The sequence below is a fragment of the Antechinus flavipes genome, chromosome 1 (assembly GCF_016432865.1).
Source record: "Antechinus flavipes isolate AdamAnt ecotype Samford, QLD, Australia chromosome 1, AdamAnt_v2, whole genome shotgun sequence".
Lineage (NCBI taxonomy): Eukaryota > Metazoa > Chordata > Mammalia > Dasyuromorphia > Dasyuridae > Antechinus > Antechinus flavipes.
The window spans coordinates 716,521,223-716,537,681 of record NC_067398.1 but is presented as its reverse complement, the minus strand read 5'-3'; the positions used below and the strand labels follow the sequence as shown (position 1 = coordinate 716,537,681).

The following is a 16,459-nucleotide window of genomic DNA, read 5'->3' as shown; positions in this document are numbered from 1 at the left end:
GCCAGCTCTCGAGCCGATTGTGAAACTCAGCGTGAGCCTCCTTCCCTCTGTAATCGGCAAACATTACAAATCAGGACTCGAGCGATCGCTTTACTGACCGTTTAGACATTAAAAAATGATGGAGACCTTGTGAATGGTGCAGATTAAACTGAAAAGCATGTGTACGTACTTTTTTGGGGGGGGAGGGAGCCGCTTGTTAAACATTTACCAGCGACTGACGTCTGTTTAGAAGTCTGACAGACACAGAAGCCAGCCTCAGTTGTCATTGAATGCAAGTGGTAGAGAATGATGGTGGAGAGGGGCGTACAGGGGGCCGGACTTCCCGTAGGGAGGGCTCTGATTGTTGTAAGTTTGGAGAGTTCCCTGCGTGCTAAGGTGGAAGCTGGGTGAGTGGAAGGACCAAATCCAATGCATTTTTAGCATTGAGAGAAAGGAGGGGAGTTTTAAAGCACAAGAAATAGCTATTCATCACCTATTTAGTTTTATCAGGGAGATAGGGGTGTGTGTGTGTGTGTGTGTGTGTATGCGCGTGCATGTGAGTGCATGAGTGAGTGTGTGTGTGCATGTGAGTGCATGAGTGTGAGTGTGTGTGTGTATGTGTATGTAGGGGCTAAAACTGAGATCCCTTGGGACACAGGATTTTCATTTGAGCCCAGCAGGAGGAGGAGATGACGGGGACCCAGCTGCCGGAGAAGGCCGAGTCCTCCCTGGACCCCTTCTCTCCCCAGGGCCATCCCAGGAATCAGGAGTTCTCCAAAGCGGTGGTGGAGGGGCCCTGGTGGAGGGTGGGCGTTGGATCCTGGCCGCGTGACCAGGCTTTCTGTTCACCGATTCACTGTTCACCCTCTCCTTCTCATGTGCTTCCTCACTGAGCTGGTTCTTCCCTTAGGGAGAATCTGCAGAATGGACGGAGGGTGCCAGGCTTCTCATTCACAGCACTTAGCTCCCAACATGCTCTCTGTCCCAAGCTCCAATCGGGGGCCTTTGTTCTTGCCTCTGTCCCCATCCTTCCCTGTCCCGTGTAGCTGCGGGTGGGCCCGGCCTAGTTCCACCTTCTCCTGGAAGTTGCATTAGCGCGTGCTAGCGCGTTCTCACGTTCAGAAGAACTCTTTAAGAAGTCCAGCCCCCCGTGGCGTGGCGTCCGTGGGCTCCCCGACTTTGTTTTTTGCGGAAGGAAGGTTTTCCCAGCACCTGCACTTGTCCCTAATTGGATATATGTGTACCCTTTCTCACAAAAACAAGGGACGGAAACCTTAGCAGGTGTGACCCCTTTCTGGGAGGGGGGAACCTGTTGTAGCCGATTCTCCGGCTTTTCCTTTACAGTCCTGCTACTCAGTCCCCTACTCAGTAGCCTGCCCCAGGGCCTGGTGCCCGCGGAGCCGTGCCATAGACTCAGCTTCTGGTCTAATAACAGTTTGTTAGTCTGAGGCCTTCACGCAAGAGACCGGACCTAGAGGGTACGGAGGCAAAATCCCAGTCCTTCTTGGGAGAGCTCGCCTTCTGCGCGTTGCTTCCAGGCCGATTTATGAGCCAAGGCCCCAGAGCGGTGAGGAGCTTTCCTTCAAATCTTATTCTCTGTTGCCAGCAAACAATTTTATCAAAACCAGTGGAAGCATCCACTTCCAGGGCCCCACCCACCCCCTCCCGGGTCCATCCACTTATTCCTCGTCTGCCCATCCACAAACCCTGTCTTCGTCCAGTCGTCACCACGGAGACCTTAACCTGCTTCGGCACTTCCTCTTCCTCCCGCTCTGGGAGCAGCTGTTGAGGCTTTCTGGGTAGGACGCGCTTTTTCCCCGCTTCCTTTCCTCTCTTCAGCATCTTGCTGCCTCTTCACCCTGAGTTAGGAGCTGTTCTCCAAGATGGCCCGCTCTCCGAAAGCTCCCAGCAGCACCCGCTCCGGGTGACCCCCGCAGAGAGTTGGGGTGCAGGGACTGGGCTGTTTTCCTCCAAACCAGTCTGTGCGCTTCAGAGCGAGGCAGATAGCGGTCCTCGTGTCCCCTGCCTTCCTTTCCCAGAGGGCCTCCAGTGCGGAGGCTGTGCCGGTGGGCAAGAAGTCAGAACCCCGAGCGGTCATCGGCTTTCCTTAGTCTGTGTGGTGCCGTCCCTCTGACCGCTTTGGTCCCAGACAAGTGTGCCGGGTTGTAATTCATGAACCGGCTAAGCACAAACAGACTACATCCCTATTACTGGGTTAAAGGGACACAGTCACTTCCTGCCCTTACACCCTCTGCCAAAACAGCTTTTAAAAACATTTTCTAAAAAGGCTAGATTTGGGGCCGCTAGGTGGCGCAGTAGATAGAGCACCAGCCCTGAAATCAGGAGGACCTGAGTTCAAATCTGGTCTCAGACCCTTAACACTTCTAGCTGTGTGATCCTGGGCAAGTCACTTAATCCCACCTGCCTCGGCAAAAAAATAAAATAAAAAATAAGAAGGCTAGGCTTTCCCTGCAGACTCAGAGTCAGGGACGTGCTCCTTTGCTTTCGCGCCGGCCGGTATCAGCCGGCCGGCCTCGGCTCCTTCTTGCCAAATACTCCCAAACACGGAGGCAGTAGCACCGGCTTGAGAAACCCCCAGAATCCCCCTCGGAACGTTCACTGCTTTGGTTTCGAGCAGAAATTAGAAGAAGAGCCGCAGAGGGGCCATTCCCATGTCACATTTTCTAGAGAGGTACAGTGGACCTCCGCAGCCTCTCGGCTCTGAAAACATTCAGTCTCTGGGGTTGGAAACCTACAGGATTAAAGGACACGGAAATGGAGATAATTGTGTCCCTTTAATGTCACTTTCCAGTTTTAAAAGTTCATCGGGGGGCAGCTAGGTGGCGCAGTGGTACAGCTCTGGCCCTGAAATCAGGAGGACGGGAGTTCAAATATGACCCCAGACACTTAACACGTCCTAGCTGTGTGACCCTGGGCAAGTCACTTAACCCAGTTGCGTCAGCAAAAAAAGAAAAAAGGTCTGTCGGCAATTCCAGAAGATAGTAGCACTAATATTATTTCCTGAGGTTTCAGTAAAAACATTTTGAAAACCTCACCCCAAAGAAACCCAGTTCCTAGGGAGGGGGCCCCGGAGAGCTTTGCCCTTAAGGTCCGATCTCCTTTGGGGAGGAGGGTTTGCTTTGTTTCGTTTCTTTAAAAAAGCCCAAACTCCTCCGTGGCTGGGGGCTGGAGGAGGCAGGGGTCGCCCCTCTCCTCCCTGCTCTGTTTGGTTCTGATCGAGCCCTCAGGGGTAGGTCCAACCCCCTCTCCTTGCTCTGTGAGGGGAAACGAGGCCGCCTCCGGCCTGGCGGGATCAGACTCTTTCCCGCTTTGTCCCACGAGGGGAACCTCTCGGCTTAGCGCCCTTTCCGCTTTGGATTGGGGCGGTCCGAACCGGCCCGTGACGCAGCCGAGGAGCTTGGTTAGTTGTTGGAGGGAGAGAGTTGGATGGAGCGGTTTCGGCGTCTGGTTCCTTTCGACGCTAGGCCCGGGAGACTTAGCTCCGCCCTCCGGGAGTTTAGCCGTCCTGCCGGGGGGTTAAGGCCCTGCCCGGAGAGTAGCGTGCCCAGAATCTTGCGCTAGTTTCCAGGGCCCTCCCCATCCCCAGGATGCCTCTGGATGGACACATGGCCCCGGCCTTGTCCACCCAGAAGGAGCCGGGCCCCCACTCAGTAGCCGGGGCCCCTGCTAGCGCGAGCCCCGGTGGCCTGGAGCAGTTGGGGAAACAGAGGTCTCTCGGTGCCGGTGGCAGGATCTCATCTCCTTTTGTCTCGTTTAGGTTTCTCCTCTGCCTCCTACTTAAAGGTCCATGTTAAAACCCACCACGGTGTTCCCCTTCCCCAGGTCTCCAGGCACCAGGAGCCCATCCCGAATGGGGGAGCAGCGTTCCACTGCGTCAGGACCTATGGCATCAAAGGCAAGCGACTCCCTGCTCTGCACGCTGCTTGTCTGCGCAGACCGTGCGGTGGGCGCTGGGCTGGGCATGGGGAGGAGGGGCGGAGCGGGCCGGCCGCCCGGAGGCGGCCCCCGACACGAGGCCATGGAGGGCGGGCACCAGGCGGTCTCGGCCTGGGTCCTGGTGCTTGTCCCTCTGGGGTCGTGAGTGAGGCTACTTGGGTCCCCCAGCCAGGCCCCACACACCTCCCGGCCCTCGCCTGCACTCTGCTGCCGCCAGCCCTCCCCAACCCACGCCCCGCGCCCCTCCTTGCATGAGAAGTCAGCGGACGGGTCCAGGGTGACTGCCGCCGAGGGGCTGGAAGCGTAGAGGGACTTCCACCCCACCCGTGGCCATGAGGTGGGCCCCCAGGAGGTCAGCCGCGTGGGCTACGCGAGCCTCCTCCTTCCCTAGGGCCGCCCGGAGAGCCTGCATTCACCTAGGGAGAAGGGGCACCGTCCCCGTTGCTTGGTTACTGGGCTTGTCTCGGAGAGATGCAGTCTGTTGTGGACGTGGAGGGGAGCCCGGGGGCTCGGCCGGCCCGTCCCTCTACTGCCCCGATCGATGGCATGCTCCATGCTCCCATCAGGGGGTCGAGAGGTCCGCGGCGAGAGCCCTTGGCCAGGGACTAGATCTGCCTGCGGCGGCCCCCCTCCGGCCTCGGGGCTAGTCAGGGGAGAGAGGCTGTTGGGCCTCCGCACGGCTGGCGTCGGGGCCGAAGTCTTTAGGAAGAGCTTGTGGGCAGTGGCGATGAGAGGAGGAGCTGGTCCGCCATCGTCTCTCCCCCGGGCTTCCTTGGGGGGCTGTGGGCAGAGGGGTATGCGGGCAGGCGGGTGTCTTTTATTTGGCACGAGCGGAGTTGGAAGAGGCTGTCTGCCCTAGTGTGGAGAGCACGGGCTTTGGAGCCCGAGGGGCTGGGGACCGTTCTCACCGCCTCGGTGATCTCGGGCGACTCGCTCCAGTTTTCTGGGCCTCCGTCTCCTCCCCTGTAAAATGAGGGAGGGGCCTGGACGGGCTGATCGCCAGAGTCCATCTCGGAGCTCTCGATCCTAGGATCCTGTGATGGAGCTCGGGACTCCGGGGTAACCAGTGCTTCTCTTCCTGGGTCCTTGGGGCCGGCTCGCGGCCGAGCCGGGCTCCAGTCCCGCTAGGAAGTCGGGCTGGGCCGGGGGCCTCGGGGAACGGTGTTTCTTGGTGGACGGCCTTCCTCCGTGTCCTTGAGCCGCGAGGTGGGTGGGCCGGGGCTCGAGGCCCGGCCCTGACTCGGTTGTTGGCAGGCGATCAGGGACCGTAGCCGTGTCTCCTCTGCTCTCCGTGGGGACGGAGCGGGGGGCAGGGGGCGGAGAAGGCCCTAGTGAGGAAGGCGGCATCGTGGGGGAGTCTCTCGATCCCTCCCCTCTCGGGGGCCCGGCCCACGGACCGCGCGCTTGAGCCTCCTCGGGGCCCTGCCGGGGCCACGTCCGACTCGACTAGCGGCTGGCCAGCCCCCGCCCCGCCCCCTCCCGGCCCATGCTTGCTAGTCTGAGCCTCCCCTCCCCTCCAGGAAGGGGCCTTCCCAAGCCTGGCCTCATCTTTGTGTTTTGTCTTGTTCTGTTTATAGAAGGCCAGAAATGCTCACATCAGGACCCGATTGAGAGCTCTGACTCCTACGGTGACCTCTCGGATGCCAGTGACCTCAAGACCCCCGAGAAACAGAGCACCAACGGTTCCTTCTCTTGTGACATGGCCGTCCCCAAAAACAAGATGGAGCCCGACGGGGAGAAGAAGTACCCTTGCCCCGAGTGCGGGAGCTTCTTCCGATCCAAGTCCTACTTGAACAAACATATCCAGAAGGTGCATGTGCGGGCCCTCGGGGGGCCCCTGGGGGACCTGGGCCCCACTCTGGGCTCCCCCTTCTCTCCCCAACAGAACATGTCCCTCCTGGAGTCCTTCGGCTTTCAGATCGTGCAGTCCGCCTTCGCCTCGTCGCTCGTGGATCCGGAGGTCGACCAGCAGCCCATGGGGCCGGAGGGAAAGTGAGGCAGGCTTGTCCCCACTAACGAGCAGCAGTCTGTCGATCCGGAGAGATGCTGTGGATGAGGAAGGAGATGATGTCGTTGGGTTCTGTAGCTGAGAGATTTTTCTTCATTTTTAACTTCCCAGACTCCCCCCCTCCACTGCCCGCCCCCTCCCCGTTCCCGAGTACTCTGTAGAGGTAGCTTCTCAGGCCGAGACCGCGCAGGGAAGTCCGCGCGGCTGAGGACCGGGGTCAGGACGCGGGGCGGCCGCGGCGCAGCCAAACACTACGCCGTCTCCCAGGCTCCGCCGGGAGCGGCTTCTCCCCTGGTGGAGACCCCCGAGGGACCCCGCCCCCACGGCGTCCGGGGCCCTCTCCCCCGTCCTTCCCTCCACCTTTCCCTCTCCCGCCTCCCCCCAGAAACCGCAGTAAGTTTTCCACCCACCTGCAAACACTGATCAATTCCCAGCTGTTCGGAACGAATCCGGAAGCCTGTAGCATCTAGCAGACCACGGTGCCGAGTCCTCCTCAGACTCTCGGAGGAGCCGGGCTGGGGGCCCCGAGATCGCCGCGGGGCCGAGGGGCTCCGCCCGCCGCGGCCGCCATCATCCCAAGCCAGTTCTTTTGGTACTTTGACCATTCAACTTGCTGTCGGGTTTTAATTCTCTAATTATTATTATTATTGTTATTATTTTTAGGACCTGTTGTAGTGAATTGCTACTGAAAGCCAGTCCAGGTGATATACAGAACTCTTTTTAAGCAGCAGTCACATTAGGGTTAGTATTAAAATTTTTTAGGAGTATCATAAATAATAACTTGGCTAGTTGATGGTTTTGAGTCTATGGAAAAATTAGTTTTATGCAAAATTAAAAAAAAAAAGTCAGTCTGGTTGGGCGCTAGAAGCCTGGTTTCTCCCCACGGAGGGAGCCGCCGAGAGTCGGGGATTTCCTGCACCACGCCTACGGCGCCTCGAAAAAACCCAGTTTTGCTGAGTTTATGTGATTTGATCTATCAGACTGTATTAAAAAAGTTAGTATGTTACTTACCCGTTTGGTCTGGTTATTGAAGCGGGCAGTCTGGCGCGCGGGTGAGCGACGAGCCGCCGAGGATGGGGGGGCGCCCCGGGAACCTCCCTCTGGGTCCCCGACTTGCTCTCCGCGCGTCGCCGACGGCCGAACCCCGAGGCGCTCCGGCCTCCGCTGCGGGATCCGCGCCTCAGCCTTGGGCGATCCCGCCGGCCCCGTGGGGGCTCGGGGGCTTTGGGCAGGGGGAAAGGCCGTCCCGGTGCCATCCCTGACCTTTGGTTTCTTTGTAATCCCGTGCGTTCCAAGCTGTGTTTCGGAGGAGGAGCTCGTAGGCTTCCCCAGACTTTAGCAGCTCAAGGGTCCCTGCCCCCCAAAAGGGTAAAAAGCCCCGGTGGAAAGAGTGCCCCCATTTCTGATGAGAGAAAGTCCCCCTCCCTCAGAACTTTGGTTCAAGGCTCTCCCTGGGCTGGACCGGCCTTTGCTCTCAGGGCCCGATACCCGGGGCACAAGTCCAGAGTCAACGAGAGGGTCTTCACGGGGACGAGCCTGGACTTTCCCGTTAAAGCTCGAGGCTCCAGCCCCGGCCCCAACCTGGGGGGGCACGGCCGGCCCTCAGTCCGGCCTGTTGGCCGTCCACCCTCGGGCTGCCTCCGTCGCCGGCCCTTCCTCCTCGCCCTCGTCGGCCTCCCAGAGGCCAGCAGCTCTGCTGCCGTGGCTCTTCCCACTCTGTCTTACTCCCAGTCATTTCTCCATCAGGACTGACTCCTGGAGGGCAGGAGAAACAGCACAGAACAGTGGCTGGTATACAGGAAGCGCTTAATAAATGCTTGCCAGTGGGACCTTGTAGCTGCACGTCCTTCTCTTCTCGCTTTTCCACGTTCCTTCCTTTCCTGCTCCTTTTTCTCCCCAGATCACAGCCTTGTGGCTGCAGGACAGACAGGCCGGGCCAGCTGGGGGTGCCTGGGGCCCAGTCTGAGCCCGGGTGGGAACCACCCGAGGTCCCCAAGGCCCCTCCGCGTCTCCCTGTAGCTCGGGGCCCAACAGTTGGCCCTCTGCCGCCGCCACGCTGCGGGCCGGAGCCCGCCGGACAGTGGGCGCCGCCGCCTCCGGTCACCTTTTAGTGTCAGGATAGAAGATGCTCCCCAGGCGCCTAATAAGTGCTCACGAGCCGCCCAAGTGGCCGCGATTCATGAGCGATCCCTCCTCCCTGAAGCCCTTCACCAGCTTGGGGAAACAATCCAGGGGCACATGGGCCGGGTCTGGACGGGGGCCAATCGGGAAGCGTTAATGAAGTGCCCAGAGGGCATGGGGGGCGTGGGGGGCATGGGGGGCCAGACCTGCTTCTGGAGCGGCTCCCCGTTCTCCCCAAATTCTCAGGAGGAAACTGGAAATTCCTGTAGTTGGGGAGGAAACGTCTCGTGGAAACTGGGGAGGAGGGGTGTGTCCTGGCCCCAAAGCTGCGTGTGGAGTAGCCAGTGCCCCTCCACCTCCCATGAACCCCCTCCCTGGGAGCAAGCCCCTCCCCACAGCTTCCAAGGCTCAGTGACCTGGAGGCCAGCAGGCAGAGCAAAGGACCCAGGAGAGCCTGGGAGCTGGTTCTCAGCCCACTCTCTGTTCTGTGTCCCCCAGCCCCGGCACCCCCTGTTCTAAGGCCCCTCCCAGCCCTGTCACCCTCCATTCTTAGGCCCCCCAGTCCTGGTACTCCCTGCTCCTTCCAGCTGCGGCGTCCGGGAGGACGGGCCCAGCTGGGCCCTGGAGGGGGCTTGGGGACTCTGCCTCTCCCCTCCTTGGTGACCAGGCCATGTAACCTTTCGGGCCTCGGTTTCCCCGGATGTAAAGTGGCTCCCGATGGCGAGGCTGGACGGCTCCCAGACCCCCTGCGGTCCTAAGTCGTGGCCTGGGAGCGGGAGCCCAAGGGCCCAGCCGGGGCCTCCCCGAGCAACCTTTCTGCCCGGCAGCCCACCCACCCAGGGGGATTTCCGACAGCTTCCCTGACCCTGAGCTGCGATGGGAGACAAAACCCAGGAAGCTGGAAGCGGGTGAGGCTGAAGGCGGGCGAGGCTGGAGGTGGGCGAGGCTGGAGCTGCAGCCACATGTACCGCCTTCACACTCAGGCTGGGGGCGCTCCGCCGTCCTCCGGGGCAATGCCCATCAGTCCTGGCATCCAGCGCCTCCCGCGGTCTCTCAGGTGCCCTTTGGAGGCTGGGACCCCCCTCCCCCGCCCATGGGCACTGCCCCCGACCCCTGCCCCACCTCTGCCACTGGGTGAATTGACCCCTGAGTGCAATTTCCTCCGACTGACCCCGTTGCTCTCTGCCGAGCCACATTCATTGATTCAGGAAAAATCAGCGTGTCCTTGCCGCCAGAACAATGGAAATGGGGGGAGGTCCAGGGGGGCCCGCTGTCCAGAACCGAGGCAATCGTGGAAGTTTTATCCCCACGGTCAGAGCCGTCGGTGCTCGGAGAGGCGTCCCAGAAGTCCCGGTGCACCCCCAGTCGTCTCCAGTTCTCATCGTGGCTGTTTAATGTGTTCTTTGAGTGATTAACCCTGGAGTGGGGCCGTTGGAGAGTCCCTGGGAGCACTAGCCGGGGGGCCCCGTGGCCACTGGGACGGAGCCCTCTCCGCTCACTTGTAGATTGCCATGTGGGGGCTCCAGAGAAAGCAGGAAGAGGGGGCAGCTTTCCCGGGGGCCCCCATTTTCTGGCTCGAGGCTGTTTCTGCCTGTACCCAACAGGAGCCCGCTCGGTGATGGGGGTGCTTGTTGTACTTGTGAAGTTCAGAATAAAATACCTGCATCTGAGGGAGAAAGAGCGACCCCAGCCCCCCGGGGCGCAGCCCCCCCGACTCCTACTGTCTGTGCTGCAGCGCCTCCGCCTGGGGAGGAGGCTCAGCACGGGCTCCTCCCGCTTCCTGTCAGCTCTCCTGCCGCTTCTTTGGCCTTTTCCATCCTAACCACACTCAGGGACCTCTTCTTTGTGGGCGCCCCCCTCCCCCCCACTGGGCCGTAAGCCACGCCGGGGCTGGGACTGTCTTTTTGTTAGGTGCACATTTATATCAGCAGCACTTACCCCAGCCTGGTACATAGTAGGTGCTTAATAAATGCTCATGGACTGACGTAGGCTTATGGACATATGCTTTATTACAATCAACTCACTTTTAAGTTCACAACAGCCGTGGGAGATGTCCAAGGACATCGAGGCAGGCAGACGGAAAGTGATTTATTTGTCCAGGTCCCACAGTGAATGAGTCTCCGAAGCTAGATTGGAGCTGACTTCTTGAGCCGAATCTTCCTGATTGCGGCCCCAAGCTGACCGTCCCTGAGGGCTGCCGGACCCCGTCACTGACCCGGCGCTCGCTCCCTGCCACTGGACTCTGCGGTTATTGGCACGTTTGGCCTTCCCTTCCCGGGGGCAGCATTCCCTTCCCAGAATCCTCGTGTTTTCAGATGCCCCCTACATACCCTGATGGCATTTGGGGGAGGAGGGCTAGCCAGGCAGTCTCTGTATGACACAGCAGCCATTTTTACTGCCCTTAACACTGGGGCCTCCATCATCCAAAAATCTGGGCTGAAATCATGCTGAGAGTAACTAACAGACGAGGACTTCAAGACACTAAGAGTTAGAGGAAGAATGAATTAATCGGTGAGCATTTATTAAGTACCAGCTGTGTACACTAAGAAGGGCAACCTCAAGGAGCTTACATTCTAGTGAATGAAGCGGAAGTAAGGGAAAGGTGACCTTAGAGAGGAAAGCCTTCACAGCCAGGGAGCTCAAGAAAGGAACCCTACGAGGGCAGAACTTTAGAATCCTAAGGGGCGACACTGAGGAGAGAGAATATTCCAGGGATGCAGAGAGGAGGAGGTCCGCCAGGAATGACCGAAAGGCCGGTTTACCTGAATGGTAGAAATTTGAGAGGGGAGTCAAGCAGAAGACGTAGGAAACAGCCAAGTTGTGAGGGGGTTTAAATCACAGATAAAGGATTTCATATTTTTAAAAAATTAAATTTATTATTTTACCTAATTCTAATAGATTATATTTACATAATAATATTCATTATAACAAAATACAAATAATTTTATTTGTATTTATATTAAAATATAAGTAAATATTGTTAACATGTTATAAGATTATAGGATTCCCCCAGGAGAAAAGAAAAAAAAAACCAAAACCCCTGCAACAAAAATACACAATCAAACAATGTACTTTTGCACACTGACCATTTCTACAAAAGGATGTCTCACTTGACAAATCTATTCCCAGAGGTGTAGTGAATAGAGTGCTGGACCTGGAGCCGGAGCTGGATTCAAATCTTACCTCAGATGATTATTTAATCCTCTGATTCTGGGCAAGTCATTTAACTTCTGTCTGCCTCAGTTTCTTTATCTGTAAAATGAAGGTAATATCACCTACCTCCCAAGGTGGTTTTGGGGATCCAATGAGCTAATATTTGCAAATAAATCTTAAAGCTCTGCATAAATGCTGGCTATGACTCTGATGATCATGATGGTGACAACAATGATGACCTTTCCATCAAAAAGCGGGCAGCTTTCTAAATCTCAGTTCTCTGGAATCATGGGTGATTATTACATTGGTCAGAATTTCAGTCTTTCAAGACTGTTTTTACAAGATTGTAGTCACCATATAAGTTGTTCTCCTGGTTCTGCTCACTTGACTTTGTTTCAGTTTGAAGTGATATTCAGGTGATGGCTTCTCTTCCTTTTTGTTTTTTTTTTTTCCTTTTTTTTTTCTCTTCCTTTTTGTAACTCTACTTGTGCCCTGTTGATTATGGGAAATAACTTTCCTACTTCATTCTTCTTCTTCCCTTCCCTAGTGTCTCTTTTTCCTCCTCTCTTTCTTTTTCAAACAGTTCCAAATTGTTTTCCAGAATGGTCCACTTCATAGCTCTACCAATAGCGCCTTGAAGTATCTATTTTCTCAGAGCCCCTCCAGCATTTGTCATTTTTCTTTTTTGTCCTCTTAGCTAATCTAATGAAGCGGTTCTTCAGAGTATTTTAATTTGTATTTATTAGTTATTTAGAGTATTTTTCATGTAATTATTGCTATCTTAGATTTTTTTCCTCCGTTAAATTAATTTATATCCTTTGATCATTTATCAATTGGGGAAGAGTTCTTAATCTTGTAAATTCGATTCAGTTCCCTATGTAGCTTAGAAGCAAGATCTTTTTATTTTATTTTATTTTTTTTTATTTATTAGGAAACCAAATTATCACTCTTTGCTGAGCAAGATCTTTTTAAAAGAGAAACTTGCTGCAAATATTTTTCTAATTTCCTGCTTCTCTTCTAATTGTTACTGCTTTTTTGTTGCTTAACTGTTTACTATTTTGTTTGTGTACAAATTTTTTAGTTTTATGTCATAAAGATTATTTACTTTATCTCCTATGAACTTCTTATCTCTTATTTGATCATGAACTTTTCCCCTATTATAAATCTGATAGCTAATTTCTTCCATGGAATATTATTCCATCTAATATTGGAAAATATTAGTATCTTCCAATAGCCAGATACTATTCATCTCCTTGTGATGTCACTTTTTTTTGTCTTTTATTTTAGTTTATTTAATAATAACTTTATATTGACAGAATCCATGCCAGGGTAATTTTTTTACAACATTATCCCTTGCACTCGCTTCTGTTCCGATTTTTCCCCTCCCTCCCTCCACCCTCTCCCCTAGATGGCAAGCAGTCCTATATATGTTAGACATGTTGCAGTATGATGTCACTCTTTATATCTATATAATGCACCAATTTTGAACTCATAGTGGAATATGGTGTGAGATGTTGGTTTATACTTAATTTCTGCCACATAACTTTCTAGTTTTTCCGACAGTTTTTATTGAATAGTGAGTCCCTATTCCAATTGCTCGTATCTTCAGCTTTTCAAAGATTAGATCATTTACTTCAATATATTGTGTCCGTAATCTGTTTCAGAGATCAACATCTGTATTTCTTACCTAATACTAAACTGTTCTGATAATTAGAGCTTTATAATGTAGTTCGAGATCTGATACGGCTCGGTTCCCTTCCTTTTTCATTTTCTTCATTGATTACCTTGATATTCTTGATCTTTTGTTCCTTCAAATCAATTTTATTATTCTTTTCTAGCTCTGTAAAGTAATTCTTTGATAATTGGATTGGTATGGCACAGAATGAGTAAATTAATTTAGGTGATACTGTCACTTTTATTCCATTGGTTTAGTTCTGTCTGAATGAACAATCAATATTTCTCCAGATATTTAGATCTCCCTTTATTTTTGTGAAATGTTTTGAAATGGTGTTCATATAGTTCCTGTATGCCTTTTGGTAGATAGATTCCCAAGTATTTTTAATACAGTCTCTAGTTACCTTAAATGGAATTTCTTGTTCTCTTTCTTCCTTCTGCATTTTGTTGGTAATTTGTAGAAATGTAAACGATTCATGTGTGTTTATTTTATATCCTGCAGCTTTGCAAATGTTGCTATTGTTTTTGCAATATATTGTTTTGCAAATGAGTTTTTTTTAGCTCATTCTAGAGAGTTTTCTAAGTAAAAGCATCACATTATTTGAAAAAAAAAAACAACCAACCCTGATATTTGTGTCTTTATAGGAATTTGGCATGATCCTATCTTTACCTATTTCTTTAGTTTATGCCCTATTGGAATTAATTGTTCTTTAAATGGCTAGTAGAATTCACATCTAAGTTCATCTGGTCTTGAATTTGTTTTTTGTTTGTTTTCTTTAGGAATTCATTTATGGTTTGTTCAATTTCTTTTTCTAAGGTAATGTTATTTAGATATTCTATTTCCTATCCTGTTAATTTGGATGATTTAAATTTTCATAAGTATTAATCCATTTCATTTAATCAGTTTTATTGATATCCAGTTAGGTGAAATACCTTCTTGTTATTGCTTTTATTTCTTCATCATTGGTTGCAAATTTACCTTTTTTTAAAAAAAGTTTTTCTATTGGTAATTTGGTATTCTTCTATTTAAAAAAAATCACAAAAGCTAATGACTCATCTATTTTGTTGGCTTAAAAAAAGCCTCTGGTTTTATTTATTAGTTCATTTTTTTCAATTTTGTTCATCAGTCTTTTGATTATTAATGTTTCTGTTTTGGTGATGGGGATTTTAATCTATTAATCTTCAAATTTTTTAGTGGCACACTCTACCCTTGCTCTGTTCCTTCACTCTTTTACTGATATAAATGTTTAGAAATTTTATGTGTCTATTTATTTATATGTTAATATTATACATATATTTCTCCTAAGTGCTGCATTCCATAGATATTGGTACATTGTCTCATTATTATCTTTCTTGAAATGATTGTTTCTATGATTTGTTCTTTAATTCACTCATTATTTAAGATTAAGTTATATAGTTATATAGAATTTTTAATCCATGCTTCAATTGTTAGAAAATGATGCATTTAACATTTCTCTTTTTCCTTATTTGTCTCTAAGGTTTTTATGGCTTAACAGTCAATTTTTGTGAATTTGTGAATTACAGCTGAGGATAGGTATACTCCTTCATATTTCCATTTAATAGTCTCCACAGGGCTATTCATCTTCTTACCTTCTTTCTTGTTTATTTCATGGCCAGATTTATCTAGGTCTGAGAGAGATAAATTGAGATCCCCCGCTATTATAGTTTTACTATTTCCTCCTAATTTAACTTTTCCTTCAAGAATGTAGATGCTGGGGCAGCTAGGTGACACAGTGGATAGAATACCAGCCCTGAAGTCAGGAGGACCTGAGTTCATATTTGGTCTCAGACATTTAATACTTCCTACCTGTGTGACCCTGGGCAAGTCACTTATTCCCAATTGCCTCAGCAAAAAAAAAAAAAAAAAAAAAATGTAGATGCTATGCCATTTGGCCATATATGTTTAATATTAATACTAATTTATTGTCTATGGCACTTGTAACAAAAGTAGTTATTGTTTATATATTTTATAAATTTTTTTGTTTATGTATTTTAGTTAGGTTTATTTTTGCTTTTGTTTTGTCTGAGGTCAGATTGTCACCCCATGATTGCTATGTTTCTTTTTTTAATAGCATAATTGATTCTGCTCCAGCCCTTTAAAAAAAAAATTGAGTATCTCTCTGTTTCAAGTATGTTTCTTGTAAACAACATATTCTTAGATTCTGATTCCTAATTCATTCTTCTAAATCTTTTTCCATTTTATGAATACCTCCCATTTACATTCTCAGATATGATTGCTAAGTGTAAATTTGCCTCCAATTTATTATTTTATACTTCTTCTCTTTTTTACCTTCTCCCCGTTTAAGGCATATTTTTCTTCTGAATACTGACTTATTTAATCTACTCTCCTTCTTATGTGCCCTATCTTTTCCTCTAACCCATTTTCTTCTCATTTCCTTTTTGGAGAAGATGAATTTAGTACCCTATGTGTAAATATGTATTTCTCCTTTAATTTGTTTAGATGAGAGTGAAGTTCAAGTGTTATCCATTCCTATCATGGCTTTTTGCACTATATAAACTTTTCCTTGTGTGTTTCATTTATGTGAGATCATTTCCCCCATTCCTCCTTTCCTTTTCTTTCTCTAGAATGCATTCCTCTTCCTCACTAATCCATTCTTCTTTTGAAATTATTCAAACAAAATAGAATCACTTCCAGATCCTCTGTCTCCCTGAATTCTAAGACCTCTGGTAATGATAAAATTATAAAGGATTACATTGATTATTTCCCCATGTAAGAATGCAAAGTTTAATTTTGTTTATCCCTAATGATATTCATTCATTTTTTAAATTTTAACATTTTCTTAAATTCTATATTTCCATGTCAAATTTACTACCCTGATCTAGTTTTGTCATTGGAAATGCTTGAAAATTCTTTATTTTTATTTTTTTAAAGATTCATTTTTACCTCCTATAGAATTTACTTAGTTTTGCTGAGTAACTTTTGCCTCCTAGAATATCTTATTCTAAGCTCTTTTTTCCCCTAAAGTGATTAGTGGTTATGGATACTTGAATTGTTTTCTGGCTTTATTTGCATTATTTTTCCTTTAATCTGGGATCGCTGAATCTTGGTTATAATATTCTTGAGAGTTTTCATTTAAGAGGTAACTTTCAATTTTTCTAATTTCTCTTTTTCCTTTTGGTTCTGAGATATCTGAGTAGTTTTCTTTTATTCTTTCTTGAAATATGATATGTAAGTTTTTTCTTGTTATCATACATGATTTTCCAGTATTCCAATGATTCTCAGATTATCTTTGATCTATTTTCCAGTTACTTTTTTTGCCTATGAGATATTTTATATTTTCCTTAATTTTTTTCAGTCTTTTAAATATGTTTATAATTTCTTGATATGTCATGATAAAGCTCCTCTTTAACCAATTCTAATTTTTAAGGAGTTATTTTCTTCTGTAAGATTTTGTACCTCTTTTCCTAAGCTGTTAATTCTTTTCATATTTTCCTTCTTTAGCTCTTACATATTTTTCCATTCTTTCTTCTACTGCTTTCATTTAATTTTTAAAATCACTGTCTTCAAGTCTTTTTAGGAATTCT

At 49.5% G+C, this 16,459-nt stretch overlaps 1 protein-coding gene across 2 annotated transcripts in view; it reads left to right on the top strand.

Moving 5' to 3' along the window:
- Positions 1-6,954, top strand: part of PATZ1 (POZ/BTB and AT hook containing zinc finger 1) — a 28,213-nt gene extending 21,259 nt beyond the window's left edge. The window contains exons 4-5 of one of the 2 annotated variants that reach the window (XM_051973159.1): positions 3,758-3,895; positions 5,514-6,954. In XM_051973159.1, coding sequence (XP_051829119.1) covers positions 3,758-3,895; positions 5,514-5,932 — 557 coding nt within the window. In that variant the 3' untranslated portion in view covers positions 5,933-6,954. The remainder of the gene's footprint in view (positions 1-3,757; positions 3,896-5,513) is intronic. The other variant, XM_051973160.1, reaches the window with a different exon arrangement.
- The last annotated feature ends 9,505 nt before the right edge of the window (positions 6,955-16,459 follow it).